At 47.1% G+C, this 14,839-nt stretch overlaps 1 protein-coding gene across 1 annotated transcript in view; it reads left to right on the forward strand.

Moving 5' to 3' along the window:
- Nucleotides 1-14,839, forward strand: part of grik2 (glutamate receptor, ionotropic, kainate 2) — a 463,075-nt gene that overhangs the window by 203,987 nt on the left and 244,249 nt on the right. The window contains 1 exon segment of the mRNA XM_078399849.1: nucleotides 12,151-12,332. Coding sequence (XP_078255975.1) covers nucleotides 12,151-12,332 — 182 coding nt within the window.

Below are 14,839 nucleotides of genomic sequence, written 5' to 3' on the forward strand. Positions count from 1 at the left end.
TCATGGCATTTTACATGGAGAATCTTGTGCTCTTTTGTGCCGTTGGAAAGAATTTAAAAGGCTTCCGGTTGCCGATCCATCTGATGGAGAAGATAACAACAGGAGGATCTGCATTTCTTTACCGACACAGATCAGATCATAGTCTGCGAGAATACAATCAAGTGAAACTCAAGTATAACAGACGGAGCAAAGGGGAAAATACAGAGTGCGGAATATAGTTGGCAGCATTGTAGAGCAACTGTTCCATAGACAAAGTCAAATGTCTGCAATGGGGTACAGGTGCTTAGCTAATGAAAGGACCAAGGAGGAGGGATGGCGGCAGACAATAGACAATCGGTGCAGGAGGAGGCCCTTCGAGCCAGCACCGCCATTTAATGTGATCATGGCTGATCATTCACGGCAGTAGAGTTGCTGCCTCACAGCGCCACAGGCCCGGGTTCCATCCTGACAATGGGTGCTGTCTGTATGGCATTTGAACTGTGTGTTCTCCCCATGCGTTTTCCCCGGGTGCTTCTGGTTTCCTGCACTACTTCAAAGCCATGCAGGTTTGCAGGTTAATTCGGCTTTAGTAAAAATTGTAAACTGTCCCTCGTGCTAGTGTACGGTGATCGCCATTCGGCGCGGACTTGGTGGGCTATAGATCCTGTTTCCGCCCTGTATCTCGAAATCAAACTGCCTCGAACAAACCCCGTTCCTGCCTTCTCCCCATACCCCCTGACTCCGCTACCCTTAAGAGCTCTATCTAACTCTCTCTTGAAAGTATCCAGTGGATTGGCCTTCACTGCCTTCCGAGGCAGAGAATTCCACAGATTTACAACTCTCTGACTGAAAAAGTTTTTCTTCATCTCCGTTGTAAATGGCCTATTCTTAAACTGTGTCCCCTGGTTCGGGGCTTCCCAAAACATTGGGAACATGTTTCCTGCCTCTAGCGTGTCCAATCCCTTAATAATCTTATATGTTTCAATAAGATCCCCTCTCATCCTTCTAAATTCCAGTATATAAACCCAGACGCTCCAGTCTTTCAACGTATGATAGTCCTGCCATTCCGGGAATTAACCTCGTCAACCTACGTTGCCCACCCTCAATAGCAAGAATGTCCTTCCTCACGTTTGGAGACCAAAACTGCACACAATACTCCAGGTGTGGTCTCACTAGGGCCCTGTACAACTGCAGAAGTACCTCTTTGCTCCTATACTCAACTCCTCTTGTTATGAAGGCCAACATTCCATTGGCTTTCTTCACTGCCTGCTGTACCTGCATGCTTCCTTTCAGTGGCTGATGAACTAGGACACTCAGATCTCGTTGTAGAGGTCATAGCCTCAGAATTAAAGGACGTTCCTTTAGGAAGGAGAGAAGGGGGAATTTCTTTAATCAGAGGGTGGTGAAACTGTGAAATGCATTGCCACAGAAGGTTGTGGAGGCTGTCAAAGATACTTGAAGGTCGGAATTGATAGTTTCTTGATTATTATGGGTGTCAGGGGTTACGGGGAGAAGGCAGTGGAATGGGGTTGAAAGGGAAAATAGATCAGCCATGATTGAATGGTGGAGCAGACTTGACGGGCTGAATGGCCTAATTCTGCTCCTATCACTTATGACCTCTCCTCATCCCCCTCCTGCACTCTCCCCCTCTCCCCCTCTCCCCCTCTCCCCCTCTCCCCCTCTCCCCCTCTCCCCCTCTCCCCCTCTCCCCCTCTCCCCCTCTCCCCCTCTCCCCCTCTCCCCCTCTCCCCCTCTCCCCCTCTCCCCCTCTCCCCCTCTCCCCCTCTCCCCCTCTCCCCCTCTCCCCCTCTCCCCCTCTCCCCCTCTCCCCCTCTCCCCCTCTCCCCCTCTCTCCCTCTCCCCCCCTCCCTTTCTCCCGCCCTCTCTCTTTCTCTCCCTCTCTTTCTCTCTCTCCCGCCCACCCCTCTCTCTCTTTCTCTCCCTCTCTTTCTCTCTCTCCCGTTCTCTCTCTCCCGCCCTCCCCCCTCTCTCTTTCTCTCCCTCTCTTTCTCTCTCTCCCGCCCCCCCCTCTCTCTCTTTCTCTCTCTCTCTCTCTCTTTCCCCTTCCCCCTCTCTATCTCTCCCCCTCTATCTATCTCGACCATCAAAGTCCCTGCTTTCAAATACCACGGCTCTCCACCCTGGAATTCATTCCCTGCCTTTCTACCTTTAAAACTCTCATAGGAACAATCTCTCCGAATATGATTTTAATTATCTTTCCAAGCATGTGCGTCAAAGTCAAATTTAATAATACTCCTGTGAACCATCTTGAGATGGAGTGTCATAGAGAAGAACTGCAAGGAAACAGCTCCTACAGCCCACTGAGTCCATCCAGGCTGTCCACGTGTCCGTGATGCAGTTGCAAGCTGGATTTCTTTGCACCGGTACCTCACCATTACTTGTGCAGATGACAATACCCTTGACTTGACTTCACTTGACATGACCCTCAATCAGTCATAGAGTCGGTGTTATAGAGCGGCACGGTGGCGCAACGGTAGAGCTACTGCCTTACAGCGCCAGAGACCCGGGTTTGATCCTGACTACGGGTGCTGTCTGCACAAAGTTTGTACGTTCTCCCCATGACCTGGGTGGGTTTTCTCCGAGATCTTCGGTTTCCTCCCACCACTCCAAAGACATACAGGTTTGTAGGTTAATTGGCTTGGTATCAGTGTATAAATGTGAACATTGTCTCTAGTGCGTATTAGGGTAGTGTTCGTGTGCGGGGATCACTGGTCGGCGCGGACTCGGTTAGCCGAAGGGCCTGTTTCCGCGCTGTATCTTAAAGCTAAACTAATGTCATACAGCATGGAAACAGACCCTTTGGCCCAACTCGACCACACCAACCAAGATGCCCCATCTACTGTGCATTTGGCCCATATCACTCGAAACCTTTCCTATCTATGTACCTGTCCAAGAGTCTTTTAAATGCTGTTTACTACCTCCTCCTCAACTACCTCCTCTGGCAGCTTGTTCCATATACCCATTACTCTCTGAGTGGAAAAGTTGCCCCTCAGGTTCATGTTAAACCCCGCCCCTCTCACCTCAAACATATCGTCTACACCAATCCCAATTTTTTTTCCCCCCCGAGATTCCACCACTCTCCTACACCCTAGGAGTAATTTGTTGTGGCTGTTTAACCTACCGACCTGCACAACTTTGTGATATGGGTGTGAAGTCTAGAGGAAATGCACAGGGAGCTGCCAACTAGCGGTAGAGGTGAATAACAAATGGTATGACTGAGGGAGAGGGAATTAGACGGTGATGATTGAAGCCTAGTTTAGTTGAGTTCAATTTGGAGCTACAGCGTGGAAACAGGCCCTTTGGCCCACCGAGTCCCCACCAAACAGCGATCCCCACACACTAGCACTATCCTATACACACTAGGGGCAATTCTTATATTTATACCAAGCCACTTAACCTACAAACCTGGACGTCTTTAGAATGTGGGTGGAAACCGACGATCTCGGAGAAAACCCAGGAAGAACGTACAAACTCCGTACAGACAAGCAGTCAGGATCAAACCAGGGTCTCGGGCACTCTAAGGCAGTAGCTCTACCGATACACCACCTGAAGTCTGAAATTACCAGAAGAGGCAAGAGATAAATGTGGGATAAAATACTGGAATGGTCAATTATCTGAGATGGTTAGATGGACACAAAGTGCTGGAGTAACTCAGCGGGTCAGATAGCATCTCTGGCGAAAAAGGATGGGTGATGTTTTGGGTCGGAACCCTTCTTCAGAGTTGAATTCAATGTTCAATCTGATGATGATCACGTGCCTATCAGATAAATTGATGCATTGACTTGACTGTATGTTGGGGTTTATTGAAACAATGGAGGAAATCAAGGACAGAAGTCATTGTGAAAGTGGGGTGGTGAGTTGGAGTAGCATTTCATTTCATTTTAGTTTAGTTTAGTTTAGAGATACAGTGTGAAAACAGGCCCTTTGGCCCACCGAATACTCACCAACCTCTCCAAAGACGTACAGGTATGTAGGTTAATTGGCTGGGCAAATGTAAAAATTGTCCCTAATGGGTCTAGGATAGTGTTAGTGTGCGGGGATCGCTGGGCGGCGCGGACCCGGTGGGCCGAAGGGCCTGTTTCTGCGCTGTATCTCTAAATTCTAAAAAAATCTTTAAAAAAACCCAGCAATCCCCACACACTAACACTATCCCACACCCACTAGGGACAATTTTTATATTTATACCAAACCAATTAACCTACAAACCTGAACGTCTTTGGAGTGTGGGAGGAAACCAAAGATCTCGGAGAAAACCCACGCAGGTCACTGGGGGAACGTACAAACTTCGTACAGACAGCGCCCGCAGTCAGGATGGAACCCGGGTCTCTGGCGCTGCAAGGCAGCAGCTCTACTGCTGCGCCACCGTGACACTTTAATTCTTTGAACAACAGCACCTTTACCTCTCTCTCCTTAAAACTTCTCTCCTCCTTAAAGACATTTGTTGCAATATCTTCTTACATGGCCTGGTGTAAAAAATTTTTTTGATAATCCTCAGGATATTCCATTAATTCAATGATGCTATATAAAACAAAAACAATGTGTAAGGAGTGGCCTGACAGCTGTGCTTATCCTGGTTTGGTTTAGTTTAGTTCAGTCTGAGGAAGAGTCTCGACCCGAAACATCACCCATTCCTTCTCTCCAGAGATGCTGCCTGACCCGCTGAGTTACTCCAGCATTTTGTGTCTATCTTTGGTTTAGTTTAGTTTAGTTTAGTTCAGTTTTTAATGGATTGGATTAGGTTACATTAGATTAGATTAGAGGCACAGTGTGGATACAGGCCCTTTGGCCCACCGAGTCCTCGTCAACCAAAAATCACCCATACACTTAAGTGTAGGCAGGAACTGCAGATGCTGGTTTACACTGAAGATTCACTGTACACCCCTACTACACTGGTTCTCCGTTATCCAAGTTTTGCATCCTTACCGATTTACCGAGGCCAATTAACCTACAAACCTGCACGTCTTTGGAATGTGGTTGGAAAACGGGGAAAACGGGGAGAAAGTGCAAACTCCTTACAGGCAGCTCCTGTAGTCAGGATCGAACCCGGGTCTCTGGCGCTGTAAGGCAGCAACTCTAACGCTGCGGCACCGTGCCGCCCTTTTTGCCCAGTAGCTTAAAAATAGACACAAAGTGCTGGAGTAACTTGGCAGGTCGGGGTAGGCATCTATCTATACATGGATAGGTAACGTTTCGGGTTGGGACCACGTGTACATTTCCAGCTCTCAGCGCCTCTAACATTTGCCACTGAGGCACATGGCAATGCGTTGCTAATGGTAGCCAATTGAACTCAAATTGGAAATCAAACCGGGGGCTTTGCATAATTCAGCAACCGACTGACTGCTTCCTCAGAGTTGGCTAATCAAAACCATTAGCTGTATGATGTATGCAGTAGCACTTTGCTAAAGCAATTTTCTGGACGGATGGATGTGTTTTCGAACTCCCTATTCTCTCACCTATCCCGGCTCAAAATATATTTTCCTCCCCACTGCATCCAGCGATGCAATGAAAAGTAGTCTGACTGAATTGACTGATATATCCCCGAGACTGTTGTCAAGTAAAATATTTTATTCCTTCTTACAGGAATTCCCTCAGGCAATCAATGATCAGTCTTCACCGGTGGGGGAAAGACTGAGACGACGATGACATTTACTCTGTAAACTAAGAGAAATACATGTGCACGGCTCACTTGATGATTGTGACTGATTAAATGCTTCAATGAAAGATTTTTGCTTTCATAATTGCAGCCTGAGGCTGCTAGCCTTCAGTAAGAACCTAACACAGCAGCATATCTGGCACACATGCTTGAAACAGCAGGGTGGCTTAGCGGTAGAGCTCCTGCCTCACAGCGCCAGAGACCCAGGTTCGATCCCGACTACGGGTGCTGTCTGTACGGAGTTTGTACGTTCTCCCCGTGACCTGCGTGAGTTTTCTCCGAGATCTTCGGGCTTCCTCCCACACTCCTGAGATGTACAAGTTTGTAGGTTAAATTGGCTTGGTAATAAATGTAAAACTGTCCCAAGCGTGTGTCGTGTTAATGTGCAGGGAGCGCTGGTCGGTGTGGACTCTGTGGGCCGAAGGGCCTGTTTCCACGCAGTATTTCCAAACTAAACTGCAAACTGCAGATAGACACAAAAAGCAGCTGTATCTCAGCAGGTCAGGCAGCATCTCTGGAGAAAAGGAATAGGTGATGTTTCAGATCAAGACCCTTCTTCAGACTGAGAGGGGAAAGTGAAATGAGAGATATTGACAGTGATATAGACAATAGACAATAGACAATAGGTACAGGAGTAGGCCATTCAGCCCTTCGAGCCAGCACCGCCATTTAATGTGATCATGGCTGATCATTCTCAATCAGTACCCCGTTCATGCCTTCTCCCCATACCCCCTGACTCCGCTATCCTTAAGAGCTCTATCTAGCTCTCTCTTGAATGCATTCAGAGAATTGGCCTCCACTGCCTTCTGAGGCAGAGAATTCCACAGATTCACAACTCTCTGACTGAAAACGCTTTTCCTCATCTCTGTTCTAAATGGCCTACCCCTTATTCTTAAACTGTGGCCCCTTGTTCTGGACTCCCCCAACATTGGGAACATGTTTCCTGCCTCTAACGTGTCCAACCCCTTAATAATCTTATACGTTTCGATAAGATCTCCTCTCATCCTTCTAAATTCCAGTGTATACAAGCCTAGCCGCTCCAGTCTTTCAACATACGACAGTCCCGCCGTTCCGGGAATTAACCTAGTGAACCTACGCCGCATGCCCTCAATAGCAAGAATATCCTTCCTCAAATTTGGAGACCAAAACTGCACACAGGACTCCACAGTGCACACATATATAGAGAGATGTGGAACAAATGAATGAAAGGCATGCAAAAAAGTAACGATGATCATGGAAACAGTCTACTGTTTGCCTGACCCGTGACTTACTCCAGCTTTTTGTTTCACAAAGAGGGCGGTGGGTGTATGGAACGAGCTGCCAGAGGTGGTAGTTGAGGCAGGGACTATTCCGGCGTTTAAGAAACAGTTAGGCAGATACATGGACAGGACATGTTTGGAGGGATGTGGTTCCAATGCAGGCAGGTGGGACTAGTGTGGATAGTGTGATTTCTATTTTTACCTTTTCATGAAATGATCCCAGTATTTATTTATCTCTAAGAAAACAACTGCAGATGCTGGTTCAAATTGAAGGTAGACACAAAATGCTGGAGTAACTCAGCGGGTCAGGCAGCATCTCGGGAGAGAAGGAATGGGTGACGTTTCGGGTCGAGACCCTTCTTCACTTCACTGGATGAATTTAAAAGGGTGTTAGATATCGCTCTAGGGGCTAGTGGAATCAAGGGATATGGGGAGGAGGCAGGCATAGGTTACATAGAAACATAGAAAATAGGTGCAGGAAGGGTCTCAACCCGAAACGTCACCCATTCCTTCTCTCCTGAGATGCTGCCTGACCCGTTGAGTTACCCATTTTGTGTGTCTACCTTCGGTTTAAACCAGCATCTGCAGTTTAATGAAGGGTCTTCTTCAGACTGATGAAGGGTCTATATCCTTCCTTTGTCTCGCCCCCCTGACATCAGTCTGAAGAAGGGCCTCGACACGAAACGTCACCCATTCCTTCTCTCCTGAGATGCTGCCCGACCCACTGAGTCACTCCAGCATTTTGTGTCTACACCCAGTATTTATCTCGGTCCATTTCTGTTCTATTTCAAGAGCGGAGTTGGTGGAGTTTAAATATTTTTTATTGGGGATGGAAGGACATTGTGCGGTTGCAGATCAATAACTAATACGCTGAGCTGCAGGCAGGGTGGGAGAACATTAAGCAGAAAGATTGATGAGAATTGAGTGGTGCCTTGGGTCAGAACTCCGTGCTTCCACCTCCCGGGCCGAGGCTTGAATCAATCCCAGTCTCTCACCTCAGCGCCTGTCTCTGGCACATCTGAACTCACAACGTAGGACCACAGACGGTTTGGTACAGATTAATAGCAGAGCACTCGACTTCACTCAGTTAGGTGATAAGGGTGGATGATGTATGAGACCAAAAGACATTGTGATGGTGGAGCATAGATTGTGCTCCCCTGAGGATAAGATTAAGATACCTATCGTGAGCTTCTGCTTTGACTGCAGTCTATCTGGCAAGGGAGTTTAGAGTGCAGGAAGGAGCTGCAGATGCTGGTATAGAAACATAGAAAATAGGTGCAGGAGCAGGCCGTTCGGCCCTTCGAGCCTGCACCGCCGTTCAATATGATCATGGCTGATCGTCCAGAATCAATACCCCGGTCCTGCCTTCTCTGCCTCAGAAGGCAGTGGAGGCCAATTCTCTGGATGCTTTCAAGAGAGAGCTAGATAGAGCTCTTAAAGATAGCGGAGTCAAGGGATATGGGAAGAAGGCAGGAACGGGGTACTGATTGTGCATGATCAGCCATGATCACGGTGAATGGCTCGAAGGGCCGAATGACCTACTCTTGCACCTATTGTCTATTGTCTATTCTCCCCATATCACTTGATTCCGTTAACCCTAAGAGCTAATTCTAACTCTCCCTTGAAAACATCCAGTGAATTGGCCTCCGCTGCCTTCTGTGGCAGAGAATTCTACAGATTCACAACTCTCTGGGTGAAAACGTTTTTCCTCATCTCAGTCCTACATGGCCTACACCTGATTCTGAAACCGTGACCCCTGGTTCTGGACTTCCCCAACATGGGGAACATTTTCCCTGCATCTAGCCTGTCCAATCCCTTAAGAATTTTATATGTTTCTATAAGATCCCCTCTCATCCTACTAAATTCCAGTGAATATAAGCCCAGTCGCTTCATTCTTTCATCGTATGACAGTCCCGCCATCCCGGAAATTACTGCACTCCCTCAATAGCAAGAATGTCCTTCCTCAAATTAAGAAACCAAAACTGCACCCAATAGACCAAAACTGCACACAAGGTTTACACCGAAGATAAACTGGAGTACAGTTTACGGTTTAGTTTATTGTCACGTCCGACAGTCACCAAAGAGGTAGATAGTAGTTCAGCACTGCTCTCTGGTTGTGGTAGGATGATTCAGTTGCCTGATAACAGCTGGAAACTCAGCAGGACTAACAGCATCTGCACAGAGTAGGAATCAGTTTCCGTTCAGTTTAGTTTTATTGTCACGTGTACCGAGGTACAGTGAAAAGCTTTTGTTGCGTGCCAACCAGTCAGTGGAAAGACAACACATGATTACAATCGATCCATTTACAGTGGAGAGATACATGATAAGAGAATAACGTTTAGTGCAAGGTAAAGCCAGTAAAGTCCGATCAAAGGTAGTCAGTGTGTCTCCAATGAAGTAGATAGTAGTACAGCACAACTCTCTGATTGTGGTAGGATGATTCAGTTGCCTGATAACAGCTGGGAAGCCATTACCATATACCATTAGTAAATACACATTCACAAGTCCGAGAGTCATCAGAGGTAGATGGTAGTTCAGTGCTTTCTGGTTGTAGCAGGATGAATCTGTTGCCTGATAAGTCAAGTCAAGTCAAGTCAAATTTATTTGTCACATACACATACTCGATGTGCAGTGAAATGAAAGTGGCAATGCCTGCGGGTTGTGCACAAAAATAATTACAGTTACAGCATATAAATAAAGTTAATAAGTTACTAAACATAGCACAAAAAGTGTCGACAAAAATTTAGTCTCTGGGGTTATCAAAGTTGACAGTCCTGATGGCCTGTGGGAAGAAGCTCCGTCTCATCCTCTCCGTTTTCACAGCGTGACAGCGGAGGCGTTTGCCTGACCGTAGCATCTGGAACAGTCCGTTACTGGGGTGGCAGGGGTCCCTCATGATCTTGCTTGCTCTGGATCTGCACCTCCTGATGTATAGGTCCTGCAGGGGGACGAGTGTAGTTCCCATGGTGCGTTCTGCCGAACGCACTACTCTCTGCAGAAGAAACATCTGGGAAGAAACTGTCCCTGAATCTGGAGGTGTGCGTTTTCACACTTCTTTTGCCTGATGGGAGAGGGGAGAAGAGGGAGTGGCCAGGTGATGTTTCGGACCTGAAGAAGGGCCTCAACCCGAAACGTCACCCATTCCTTCTCTGCTGAGATGCTGCCTGTCCCGCTGAGTTACTCCAGCATTTAGTGTCTAAAGAAGTTCGTCTTCCTGGCATCATAGAAACATAGAAAATAGGTGCAGGAGTAGGCCATTCAGCCCTTCGAGCCTGCACCGCAATTCAATATGATCATGGCTGATCATCCAGCTCAATAACCTGTACCTGCCTTCTCTCCATACCCCCTGATCCCATTAGCCACAAGGGCCACATCTAACTCCCTCTTAAATATAGCCAATGAACTGGCCTCAACTACCTTCTGTGGCAGAGAATTCCACAGACTCACCACTCTCTGTGTGAAGAAATGTTTTCTCATCTCGGTCCTAAAAGACTTCCCCCTTATCCTTAAGCTGTGACCCCTGGTTCTGGACTCCCCCAACATCGGGAACAATCTTCCCGCATCTAGCCTCTCCAACCCCTTAAGAATTTTATATGTTTCTATAAGATCCCCCCTCAGTCTTCTAAATTCCAGCGAGTATAAGCCTAGTCTATCCAGTCTTTCTTCATCTGAAAGTCCCACCATCCCAGGGATCAATCTGGTGAACCTTCTCTGTACTCCCTCTAAGGCAAGAACATCTTTCCTCAGATTAGGAGACCAAAACTGCACACAATACTCCAGGTGCGGTCTCACCAATGCCCTGTACAACTGCAGTAGAACCTCCCTAAACTCAAATCCTCTTGCTATGAATGCCAACATACCATTCGCTTTCTTCACTGCCTGCTGCACCTGCACGCTTGCTTTCAATGACTGGTGCACCATGACACCCAGGTCATGTAGAATATAATAAAAGTACAAATTTTCTCGCACGTCTTGGATAGAGTGGATGTGGAGAGGATGTTTCCACCAGTGGGAGAGTCTAGGACCAGAGGCCATAGCCTCAAAATTACAGGACTTTTCTATAGGATGATGTGGAGGAATTTCTTTAGTCAGAGGGTGGTGAATCTGTGGAATTCATTGCCACAGAAGGCTGTGGAGGCCAAGTCAATGGATATTTTTAAGGCAGAGATAGATAGATTCTTGATTAGTACGGGTGTCAGGGGCTATGGGAAGAAGGCAGAAGAATGGGGTTGAGAGGGAGAGGGAGAAGTAGGTCAGCCACGATTGAATGGTGGAGTAAACATGATGGGCCGAATGGCCTAATTCTGCTCCTATCACTATGTACGTATGACTAACCGCATAAACACCATAATAAATGCAAAACCGTTAAAAAAAATAACCCACAGTACATAATGAGCACGTAATGTGTTACCGGCTGAATTGTAAATCAGTCATGTGCAGTGGGTCCTTTTCGAAATGAATTAATATCATCTCACATTCATCGTTCATTACCACGGTAACAATCGTTCAAGATAAACATAATTCGGTCGGCACGCCAGTCAGTGTGGAGTGAGTGATAACTCTCAGCGGGTGAACTTTGACTTTCCCTGATAAAATTGTCTGGCTGGCTTTCAGAAGCTTTAGATGCAACATTGGCACACACACACACACACACACACACACACACACACACACACACACACACACACACACACACACACACACACACACACACACACACACACTGAAGCAGTAAGCGATAGATCAGTCGTCTTTAAAAGAAACTAGGCACGGCATCGCGATATATTTTTTAGTGCGTGTCATGCAGTGGAGTGAATAAATGCCAAATGGGCGGCATGGTAGCGCAGCGGTAGAGTTGCTGCTTTACAGCGAATGCAGCGCCGGAGACTCAGGTTCGATCCTGACTACGGGTGCTGCACTGTAAGGAGTTTGTACGTTCTCCCCGTGACCTGCGTGGGTTTTCTCCGAGATCTTCGGTTTCCTCCCACACTCCAAAGACGTACAGGTATGTAGGTTAATTGGCTGGGTAAATGTAAAAATTGTCCCTAGTGGGTGTAGGATAGCGTTAATGTACGGGGATCGCTGGGCGGCACGGACTTGGTGGGCCGAAAAGGCCTGTTTCCGGCTGTATATATATGATGATATGATATGATTCCTCTCGTTCCGTGACAGCGTCAATTTTCCCCACAAGGTCAGATGCCTTATGGTGTGTTTGCATTATCTTTTCATCTCCTCAAGGTCTGATTCGGTTGCAAGAGCTGATTAAAGCCCCATCTCGCTACAGCATTCGCTTGAAAATCCGCCAGCTCCCCTTGGACACGAAGGACTCCAAGCCCTTGCTGAAAGAAATGAAGAAGAACAAGGAGTTCCACGTGATATTTGACTGCAGTCACGAGATGGCAGCCGGCATCTTGAAGCAGGTAACCAGTTAGTCATAGAGTCGCAGAGTCATGGAGTGGAAGCAGGCCCTTCGGCCCAACTCGCCTGCACCGGCCAACAATGTCCCAGCTACACTCGCCCCACCTGCCTGCGTTTGGTCCAAATCCCTCCAAACCTGCCCTATCCATGCACCTGTCTGACTGTTTCTTAAACATTGGGATAGTCCCAGCCTCAACTACCTCCTCTGGCAGCTTGTTCCCTACAACCACCACCCTCTGTGCGAAAAAGTTACCCCTCAGATTCCTATTAAATTTTTTCCCCTTCACCTTAGACCCATGTCCTCTGGTCCTCGATTCCCTTACTCTGGGCAGGAGACTGTGTGCATTGACCCGATCAATTTCTCTCATGCTTTTATACACCTCAAGAAGATCTTTGTTCTTTCGGCAGCCCCATCCCCACACCAGATCCCTCTTTTTTCTCAGTGGTGTATCATCGACCGACCTCCGTCACCCACCAAGGGCAATGCACATAACATTTAAAATTCAGCAGTTAATGAAGTGAACCCAGCAGTCACTACTTGCATCTATATACCTTACATCGTCTTTAAAATTCAATCGAAATATTCATAATCATAGAGTCATAGAGTCAGAGAGTGATACAGTGTGGCAACGGCCCCTTCGGCCCAACTCGCCCACACCGGCCAACAATGTCCCAGCTACCCTAGTCCCACTTGCCTGCGTTTGGTCCATATCTCTCCAAACCCGTCCTATCCATGTACCTGTCCAACTGTTTGTTAAACGATGGGATAGTCCCAGCCTCAACCACCTCCTCTGGCAGCTTGTTCTGTACAACCACCACCCTCTGTGTGAAAAAGTTACCCGTCTAAATGTTTCTTCAACGTTGCGATAGTCCCTGTCCACTACCTCTTCTGGCAGCTTGTTCCGTACACCCACCACTCTTTGTGTGAAAAAGTTACCCCTCAGATTCCTATTAAATGTTTTCCCCTTCACCTTGAACCTATGTCCTCTGGATCTCGTTTCCCCTACTCTGGGTAAAATACTCTGTGCATCTACCCGATCTATTCCCCTCATGGTTTTGTACACCTCTCTGATCTCCCCTCATCCTCCTAGGCTCCATTTATACAGTATCATCGAGGACAATCGTTTCTCCGCCCGTATTAACAGCGCAGGATTTGTGGCCTACAAACAATTTCTGAAGGAAGTCAAAATTGGATTAAGAGTAATATGGTTTTAAGAGAAATATGTAATCGTAAATCAGCGCGAGCACAAGATGAGTTCCCAGATTATTTGCAAAATACGCATGCAATTATTATTTTGCCAACAAAATTTCAGAAACATGTTGTACATGACATATGACACATGGTGGGTTTCAATCTTCAAGTCTTCGTGCGGGCTTAAATATAATTTTACCAATAAGAAAAAAGCAAATGCTGTCTCTTTGATGGATTTCATGTGCTACGGATTTTACAGACTCAGAGGAGCCATCAATACAGATGACGGTGACACACCGATAAATCTTTTGCCAGCCAGTTTATGGTCCCATCTTCCTGCTTTGGGCCTGTTCTGTGGAAAATAAAATGTAATACATTTTGAAGAGTCAAGTACACATCTGATGGTTTCAAGAGTTAGATAGTGCTCTTAGACTAACGGAATCAAGGGATATGGGGAGAAAGCAGGAACTGGGGTACCGATTTTGGAAGATCAACCATGATCATATTGAATGACGATGCTCCCATCTCTTTCCTGTACCCCCCTCGCCACAACCCAATGCACATCCACTCCTCCCATTATCCTGCTCCCGTATTGTTTTCTTCCCCACCCCCCACCCCATCCCGTTTCCCGTCCCATTCCACCTATATCCTTTCCTCCGGCTTCACATTTCACTCCTCTTCACTTCAGTTTCGAGATACAGCGTGGAAAAAGGCCCTTCAGCTCACAGAGTCCGCGCCGACCAGCGATCCCTCGTACACTAACACGATCCTGCACACTCGGGACAATTTACAATTTTTACCGAAGCCAATTAACCTACAAACCTGTATGTCTTTAGAGTGTGGGAGGTAACCGAAGATCTCGGAGAGAAAACCCACGCAGGTCACGGGGACAACGTACAAACTCCGCACAGACAGCACCCGTAGTCAGGATTGAACCTGGGTCTCTGGTGCTGTGAGGCAGCAAATCTAAGAGGTTCTTCTGCAGTTGTATAGGGCCCGAGTGAGACCGCACCTGGAGTACTGTGAGCAGTTTTGGTCTCCAAATTTGAGGAAGGATTTTCTTGTTATTGAGGGCGTAGGTTTACTAGGTTAATTTCCGGAATGGCGGGACTGTCATATGTTGAAAGACTGGAGCGGCTAGGCTTGTATACATTGGAATTTAGAAGGATGAGAGGGGATCTTATCGAAACGTATAAGATTATTAAGGGGTTGGACACGTTAGAGGCAGGAAACATGTTGGGGGAATCCAGAACCAGGGGCCACAGTTTAAGAATAAGGGGTAGGCCATTTAGAACGGAGATGAGGAAAAACTTTTTC

The sequence above is a fragment of the Rhinoraja longicauda genome, chromosome 5 (genome assembly GCF_053455715.1).
Source record: "Rhinoraja longicauda isolate Sanriku21f chromosome 5, sRhiLon1.1, whole genome shotgun sequence".
Classification (NCBI taxonomy): Eukaryota; Metazoa; Chordata; class Chondrichthyes; order Rajiformes; family Arhynchobatidae; genus Rhinoraja; species Rhinoraja longicauda.